The sequence below is a fragment of the Rhinopithecus bieti genome, unplaced genomic scaffold, assembly GCF_001698545.2.
Source record: "Rhinopithecus bieti isolate Rb0 unplaced genomic scaffold, ASM169854v2 scaffold_33302, whole genome shotgun sequence".
NCBI lineage: Eukaryota > Metazoa > Chordata > Mammalia > Primates > Cercopithecidae > Rhinopithecus > Rhinopithecus bieti.
The window spans coordinates 1,366,542-1,376,070 of NW_016814366.1; the positions used below are offsets into that span (position 1 = coordinate 1,366,542).

General features: G+C 40.5%; 1 protein-coding gene across 1 annotated transcript in view; it reads left to right on the top strand.

The window, feature by feature from the left end:
• TMEM123 (transmembrane protein 123) overlaps positions 1-9,529 on the top strand; it is a 58,582-nt gene that overhangs the window by 46,528 nt on the left and 2,525 nt on the right. The window contains exons 3-4 of the mRNA XM_017850109.1: positions 7,325-7,615; positions 7,833-7,986. Coding sequence (XP_017705598.1) covers positions 7,325-7,615; positions 7,833-7,986 — 445 coding nt within the window. The remainder of the gene's footprint in view (positions 1-7,324; positions 7,616-7,832; positions 7,987-9,529) is intronic.

A 9,529-nucleotide genomic window follows, 5' to 3' on the forward strand; every position in this document is an offset into this window, starting at 1 on the left:
TAGTTATTTATCATGATTTATTTTAAAGCTGTTTTAGATTTTTTTTTTTTTTTTTTTGAATATGGTTTGATCTAGTATGTTTTCATTTGTTTGTTTGTTTTTTTGTGATGGAGTCTTGCTTTGTCACCCAGGCTGGAGTATGGTGCCTGCGATCTCGGCTCACTGCAACCTCTGCCTCCCAGGTTCAAGCAATTCTCCTGCCTCAGCCTCCCCAGTAGCTGGGATTACAGGTGCCTGCCACCACGCCCAGCTAATTTTTATATTTTTAGTAGAGACAAGGTCTCACCATGTTGGCCAGACTGGTCTCGAATTCCTGACCTCAGGTGATCTGCCTGCCTGGGCCTCCCAAAGTGCTTGGATTACAGGTATGAGGCACCATACCCGGCCTGTCTAGGTTTTTTTAAAGATCTTTTTTGTTTTTTTTAATCTAGATTTTCAGTTGTATGGATTTTTGATCCCCAGGTAATTTGAATTCAGAAGAATGTTTAGAATGAATCTGTTGACTCTGCAATGAGGAAAGGCCTCTTTGCTTTCTAAACAATGAATGTTTCTGGAATTACACTGATATTTAGTTGATGGGGTAAGGTTGTAAATTCTATAGGAAAGAGATTCTCAAGGTTTTCATGTTTTAAAAAATTCCCAGAACCCCACATAAGAGTAGTTTTTCTTAAATTTACTCAAGCTGCAGACCATTCCTAGAATCACAGACCCCCCAAAATAACTATGGCACCAGGAATTTATGGTTTATGTCTTGAATAGCTCAGTATTTTTGACAACTATAATAGGAAATGAAAAGCTGCTACTGTCCCATTTAAAAATAACTATGAGATTTTAAAAAATTGGATGTGTATTTTCAACTCCGGTTTAAGTGTATATCTGATGCCCTGATGAAAACAAATTGTCATCCTTAACTTTGAGATATTTAGGTTAAAGAAGAACAATGGCACTTAGATATTTTTGGACTCAAGGTTGTAGGAATAAGATTAAGTTATTTCAACACAGCAGAGATAGTCGGAATGAATCCAAACTTTGATAAGTACTTTTACTTGAAACTAGAAAAATGGACTGCTTCATAGTGTCCTTGGCCTTGTTGCAATATAGTGGCTGTCTGCTATTAACAGAAAAAGGTCTGGGCCTCACTTTTTTCTTTTTGGGTGTTTGCATTGATAAATCAAAAATACCCCAATAGTGTCTTCTTCCGTAAGATGTTATTCAGATGGTAGTTATGGTAACCATGGGAGCTCGGAGATCTCACAGTGCCTATTCCTCAGCCTCCCATCGGGAATTGTACAGTGCAGCTCTGTAGGGGAGTTACATTTAATGAAACTAATGGTTAAAAACAATTAGTTGAGCACTTCTCAGGCACTGTGCGAAGTGCTCAACACAGATTATATCAGTGAATTCTCCCAAACTCTTGTGATAGCCCTGATTTGTAGACAAGAAAGGATAGTGAATCTAAGGTACCCAAGCAAGTAAATTGCTGAGCTCATCCAGAGCTTGAGCTTGTACTCACCATGCCTAGGTAACATTACCGGGCTTGGTGAAAAGAAGAGCTCAGCAAATGGAAGCTCTAATTCTAATCACAGAAAAATTAGGAGTAATAGTTTTACCACCAAACAGGAATGGAGAACTGATTGGGCTGTTGGAATATATTTTTTACAGCAGTGCCAGACATCGCTCATAGCCATGTGTGCATTCTTTGTCGTCTTTCACTGTGGGCTGAACACTGCAGCTGCTGGGAAGGAAGGTGCATGGATGCTGTTATTACAGTCTTCACTTAATTTTTCCTGTAATTATGTTAGTTGAAACCAGGAGTTAAATAGAGAAATTCTTATATCTCTGATTGACATCTATACATGATCTCAGCTTTCATTAAAACAAGTTTTGTGGGTGGTTTGACGAGTATTTACGGACTGACTTCATATCATGGTGACTAGTTTCAAAGATCTGCAAAAGGAATCGGCTCAATATAATCACTAGTGCCAGTTGTACCATTGCACGGAAACATATTTTTTATAAATGAAAAAAACTTTGAGGCTGAGTGTATTAATTTGCATGGGCTGCAGAAACAAAGGACCGGAAACTGGGTGGCTTAAACAACAGAAATGGATCGTCTCACAGGTCGGGAGGCTGGAGTCCGAGGTGAAGGTGTTTGCAGAGTTGCTTCCCTCTGGGGGCTTTGAATCTGTTCCATGCCTCTCCTCTGGCTTCTGTTGGTTTGTGGCAATCCATGGCATTCCCTGGCTTATGGAAACATCACCATGATCTCTGTCTTCGTCTTCACAGGGTGTTCTTTCTGTGTGTTTGTGTGTCTGTCTCCAAATTTTCCCTTTTAATAAGGACACTAAGCATAATGGGTAAGTAAGCCTAACCTGACGACTTAATGACCTTTGTAAAGATTCTCTCTCCAAGTAAGGTCACATTCTGAAGTACTAGGGGGTTAGGACTTCAACCTATGAATTTGGGCAGGGTGGAGAGGGGAACAGTTCAACCCTTAACACTGGGCATGGGCAACTGTATGTCACACACACCCTTTCCCTGGTGGCTCTCCCCTCCCAACTGCACTAGCTGAGGTGTTATAGATAGAACGTCCAATTCACTGAATAAGTTCTATTTAGTAGGGTGCAGCTCCTGTCCAGAATAATACCAAAATAATAAAACTCTACAGTGATTCAAAATTGAAACTTGTCCCTTCTGCCAGCCCAGGCCTGCTTCAGGCTTAGAAGCCTACAGTGGGAAAGTTAATGTTGTTGGCTTCCTTCCTTGTTCCTCCTCTTCTCCTCACTTCTGCTGTTTGCCACCCTTATGGAATCAGGCCTAGAGAGGCTTAAGGAACAAAAGCTATTTGGTTGATGGCTGGGCTGTTTTCATTTGGCACAGGTGCCCTCTGGATGGCAGATGTGTGGTTCTCATTGGTAGGTTCCTGGGAGATCCTCCTGCTAAGCCTCCCCCTTCAGCTCTCTTGATGCAGTGGGCCTCTCCTCCAGTTGGCCCATGCTTTTGGTGCTCCACCCACAACTGGTGACCTCCCCCTCTCTAGGCTGTACTCTCTTGGGAAGCTATCTTTTTTTTTTTTTTTTTTGAGACGGAGTCTCATTCTGTGGCCCAGGCTGGAATGCAGTGGCACAATCTCAGCTCACTGCAAGCTCCGCCTCCCAGGTTCATGCCATTCTCCTGCCTCAGCCTCCCGAGTAGCTGGGACTACAGGCGCCCACCACCACCTCCGGCTAATTTTTTGTATTTTTAGTAGAGACGGGGTTTCACAGTGTTAGCCAGGATGGTCTCGATCTGACCTTGTGATCCACCCGCCTCGGCCTCCCAAAGTGCTGGGATTACAGGCGTGAGCCACCACGCCCAGCCCCAGGAAGCTGTCTTTTTTCAGGCAATCCCATGTCATTTATCTTCCATGGAGTTTGATTTGGGAAACAAGAACCTTTGCTGTTAGTGGAGGTGTAGTCTACTCCTAGTGCAGCCTTTTAAACTTAGCTGATGGGTAGATGGAGCTCAATCATAGTGTCTTACCTTTGTTCAGGCTTGAATCAAATCCTACTGTCTATCTGAGTCCAGTAGATGCTTGTCCAGCTCTTCAGATAGTGCCCTGGAAGCCTTCCCAGGCTGGTGTGAGGTGGAGGATGGCATTGTCCTCTTTTCCCCCACCATAGACAGAGGAGGGAGTGGACACCCTGCACAGCGACACCTTCCAGCAACATATGCGCCTCAGGTTCTTCAACCTTAGCTTATCAGAGGCTGGAGGAGACTGAGTGGCTAAGATGGGCAGAGTTAGATAAAGCTTCACCCCTTGCAAGTCCCGCATGGATGGTCCGTTCTACATCTCTGTGCAAGTGTTAACTGTGCCACTCCTAGAGGTGCCAGTCAGCATTTCAACAGTTAAGGGAGAGGGAAGAAGACCAGAGTTGGGATGGTATCATTTGCAGAGGAAAACAAGTGACTGTTTACTTACTACAGACGACTGGGTCATCTGATGTGAATTCCGAGAGCATCCTTGCATTTCATTTACACTTTTAAGCATCAGGAAACACAGTTTAATGCAAAATTTCCTTTGCCTGTTTTGTCAATTCATAGAAATTGACAAAATTTTTGTGTCTTTAGCACATTTGGATTGACTTAGCGGAGAACTAACCTATTATAGCTTCCCATTTTTGCCCATGTAACTTTGTGCAGTATCTCTGAAGAATGTTTTATTATACCAGAGGCCGGGGGAAGGGATTGTGTATGTGTGTATGTGTTGAATCCAAAAGCAGTATCATGTTCATTGTTTTATTCCACGGGATCATTCTGTTCTAAAGGTATGATATAAACGTTGGTTCTTTGCTGTATTTAATTTCATTGCAATAGAATCCATTCAGCATTTTAAAATAAAAGGCGATTATTTTAATGTTAAATTATATTACTTGTATCTTTATAGAACATTCAGACTTGAATAAGAAAAGATTAGTTCAAGTTCATTTGAACTTAGTGCATTTGTATTACCTACTTAGATAATTTTTATTTATTTGCCTATGTAGTATAAAAAGCATTAATTCCTTTGGCCTTATTAAGAAAATAAATCATACTCAGTAGAAGAGATCACAGAGACCCAAAGTTGAAGAAAGTAGTAGAAATGTCAGTAGTAAAACCTGATACACAGGTAAGCAGCACTATTAAAACCAACTTGTTTTGACAGTTAAGTCAAAAATAAATAATAGTGGGGGCCGGGCATAGTGGCTTAAACTGTAATCCCAGCACTTTGGGAGGCCAAGGTAGGCAGATCACCTGAGGTCGGAAGTTCAAGACCAGCCTGACCAACATGGCAAAACCCCGTCTCTACTAAAAATACAGAAATTAGCTGGGCGTGGTGGTGCATGTCTGTGACCCCAGCTACTAGGGAGGCTGAGGCAGGAGAATTGCTTGAACCTGGGAGGCAGAGGTTACAGTGAGCAGAGATCGCAGGCACCACACTCCAGCCCGGGCAACAGAGCAAGACTCTGTCTCAAAAATAGTAATAATCATAAATACATATGGGGCCAGGCGCAGTGGCTCACGCCTGTAGTACCAGCACTTTGAGAGGCTCAGGTGGGCGGATCACATGGTGAAGCCCTCTACTAAAAATACAAAAATTTGCCAGGCATGGTGGCACATGCCTGTAATCCCAGCTACTCAGTAGGCTGAGGCACAAGAATCGCTTGAACCCGGGAGGCGGAGATTGCAGTGAGCCGAAATCATGCCACTGCACCCCAGCCGGGGTGACACAGTGAGACTTCATCTCTAAGTAAATAAATAAATGGTCTTTCAAGAATAAGGCCAAAATAGTTGTGGCAGATAGGATAATATATGAAGTACCACTTTTGGTACTTGGCAGCAGTGGTGGGGCAAGGAACCCTAAGACATTGTTACTGCTCTCACCGAGGGAAAGGAGAAGGCAGGCCCAGTGGTTAATTCTTTGTACCTTAAGTATTTGGACATAAAGAATAAAATGGGAGTGTATAGGTGTCTTAGTACATTTTGTGTTGCTATAAAGGAATACCTGAGACTAGGTAATTGATACAGAAAATGTTCATTTAGTTCGAGGTTCTGCAGGCTGGGAAAGTTCTGCAAGCCCTGGTTTCTGGGGAGGTCTTTTATAAAGCTGTGCCACAACATAGCAGAGAAGGTCAAAGGGGAAGTGGATAACTGCAAAGATAGAAAACCCCAGGAGCATCCTGGCTTTATAACAACCCCCTTTCATGGGAGCTCATCCTTTCCACAGGAACTGATCCAATTTTGCCAGAACGAGAACTCACTTACTACCATGTGAAGGGCATCAAGCCATTTATGAGGGATCTGCCCCCATGATCCAGACACCTCCCACTAGGCCCCACCTGCCAAGACTGCCACATTGGAGATCAAATTTCAATAGGAATTTTGAGAGGGACAAATGAACCAAATCCAAACCATAGCAGTAGGCAACATAGGAACCCAATAAACCTGAAAATAAACTATGAGACAGGAAATGAATACAGAAATATATTACATCATATTAAACGGACAAAGACATATGAAAAGCTTTCATTCCCTAGACATTGTATCCTAATAGGTACCTACAGTTGTAAACGTTAGTGAAATTGTGGCATTAAAAAGAAGATGCAGTATGAAATAAAATTAATACAGAAAGGTTTGCTTCTGGTTATATGCCACATTGTATACAAAAAGAAGGAAACCTTTACTGGATGGAAACAAAAGTAATTGAAGTTTATTTTAAGGAGTATTGGCCGGGTGCCGTGGCTCACGCCTGTGATCCCAGCACTTGGGGAAGCCGAGGCGGGCAGATCACTTGAGGTCAGGCATTCAGGACCAGCCTGGCCAACATGGTGAAACCTCATCTCTACTAAAAAGACAAAAATTAGCCGGCATGGTGGCAGACGCCCATAATCCTAGCTGCTCAGGAGGCCAAGGCAGGAGAATCACTTGGACCCGGGAAGCGGAGGTTGCAGTGAGCCGAGATCTTGCCACTGCACTTCAGCCTGAGTGACAGTGAAACTCTATCTCAAAAAAAAAAAAGCATGAACAACATCAGTACCTATTTGTTTTGTTTACATCATACCCCCCAAAAAAGAAAACTCAGTTTCAGGTATGAGCGAAGGTATTGAGTTGTGTATTTTAAATCACTAATTTTTCTTTTCATATCAAATTGCCTTTTGGATTTTTAAAACTTTCACAGATAGTTTTAGAACTGTCCTTTCAGCTATGGGAAATCATTATTACCAGTATGACAGCTAGCCACATTCTGTGATGGTATTTCACTTCCTAATGCATAGTGGGAAGTTGGCTTTACTCTTACAAAGAATAATTCACTTGACTTCTCATTCTACCAGGAGGGTTAGAAACATGCAGCTACTGAATTTATTGTCCTCAAAGCCCCTTAGAAGGTATAGCAGAGAACTGGAAATTTAAAAACCATTTTTATATTCATTAGTTTATCCATCCATTCAACAGGTATTTGTTGAAAGCCTGCTATGTGATATGAAGTATGTTGAGATGTTCAGACAGAGATGATTAAGACATGTCCCTGCACTGAGGGAACTCAGTCTTCTGGGGTTTTTTTCCTTCATATCTTCCCCCAAATTTCTAACTTTATATAAATTTAGACTTGGTTTCTGTTGAGTCTTTAACTAGTCTGAAACATTTTATTGCAGTATAGTACAAAGTATTAATCGGCTAAGTATGTTAAATGCTGCTGTATTTGTAAGATCTCTTGCTTTGTCTGTGACCATGAAAGTTTCAGAGAAATGGGATCTTATTCCCTAAATCATAGCTCTGGTTTTAATGTTTCTTGGTATTATTGCAGAGATTCTTCAACATGTGCCTTCCAACCATACAAACGAAACTTCCAACAGTACTGTGAAACCACCAACTTCAGTTGCCTCAGACTCCAGCAATGTGACAGTCACCACCATGAAACCCACAGCAGCATCTAATACAACAACACCAGCGATGGTCTCAACAAATATGACTTCTACCACCTTAAAGTCTACACCCAAAACAACAAGTGCTTCACAGAACACATCTCAGATAACAACATCCACAATGACCGTAACCCACAATAGTTCAGTGACATCTGCTGCTTCATCAGTAACAAGTATGTATTAAAGCTGACCTGTTTTTCCTATGCTGCAAGTAAATGCCACATTTAAGTCATTATTCTGTCTTTCAAAAATATAGAAACTTTATATGCCTAGATTTTCCTTAATTCCTAATTAAATGTTCTTCACACAGAAAATCAGAGAGCTTTAATTATAATGTTAAAAAAAAAAAGCATCTAAAGCCCTTTTTTATTTTGTTTTGTTTTTTTCTAGTCACAACAACTATGCATTCTGAAGCAAAGAAAGGATCAAAATTTGATACTGGGAGCTTTGTTGGTGGTATTGTATTAACGCTGGGAGTTTTATCTATTCTTTACATTGGATGCAAAATGTATTACTCAAGAAGAGGCATTCGGTATAGAACCATGTAAGTTTTGAATGGCCAGGACTTTTTAAAAAAAATTGTTGTTGCACATCTTTAATTATGATAAAATATCAAGCCAGTGTTCATCTCAGGGATGAATAATTGATAGATTTATGAGTTACATTCCCATTAACCCTCTTCGCCCAAAGTAAATTATTTATGTACAAGCTTGTGATTATAACTATTTGCAAATGAAAATGGATGTATGTACTTACAAAAATGTATTTTCCTAGTGTCAAACATACTTTACAAGAGACCAGAGTTAACCCACCCTGAAATTTTCACTTACTCATACCACTAATCATAAGAAATACCAGTTCTCAGCAGGCGGTTGACTTAGTATGTTTGTGTCTGTTGTGGTACTAAATAGCATCCTTGGTAAAACCATGGCTTTTGCTTTCCATGACAAAGACAAACAAAAGAAATTCCTCTGACACCCTCATTATCCCTGATAATTTAAATGAGTAGTTAGTATAAATAATATAATTTATCATTTTATCTATAGCAAAACTCTCTTTATAGATGTGCATTATCAACAAGACCTAATCAACAAACCATGTTTACCCTACACGTAGCTCTATAGGTCTTATGGTTTGAGGACATAGCCAAAATTTTGTTGCTCCAATAGTCCTTTTTGTTTGTTTTTTGAATCTTACATGTTGTCTTAGTTCACGCTGATACAACAAAGTATCATACAGCTGGGTGCCTTAAACAACAGACGTTTATGTCTCACACTTCTGGATGCTTGGAAGTCCAAGATTAGGGTGCCACCATGGTTGAGTTCTAGTAAGGGCCTTCTTCACATGGCAGAAAGGCGGCTAGCTAGTTCTCTGACCTCTAATTGTAAGGGTATTAATTCTGTTCATGAGGGCTCCACCCTCATGACCTAACTACCTCCCCAAGGCCCCACTTCAAAATATCATCACACTGGGATTAGGGTTTCAACATATTCATACTGGGTGACACAAATATTCATTCCATTGCATAGATGCAAGAGCTAATTCACTTTTTTGATTGTTAATGTATATAAATACCATAGAACAGACTGTTTTCCAAAATTTGCCTTGTGGGTTAACATTTGACATACATGTGTCCCACACACAGAGTTCCTATATCAAAAAGTTTGGGAAATGTTCAGTTGACTAAAGTAAACTAAAACAGTTTACTATAAGACTTCCCTAAGCCTTTAAAATGTTGATATACATTATGATTTTCCAGGATGGAATACAGTATGAACTGTTTCCCAAGTTTTTAACCAAAATACTTGTTAAATGATTAAATCCCTCCCCCTGCCCCTTTCCAAGGGGAGCTAATACTGTCTATCTCTTGGAACTAGTATTGTGTGGAATATATTTTGGGAAATGTTGGACTAGGCCATTGGAGGGAATCTTCCAGTTTTGACACTACATATGATTCAGTACACATAAAAGCAAATCAAACTTCTTGATACATTTGTAAGAAGTACTAAATAAGAACATGGAAGTTTCCTAAATTTTTATTTATTGCTATAAGCTCTTAAACATCTCATCATAGGCCGGGCGTGGTG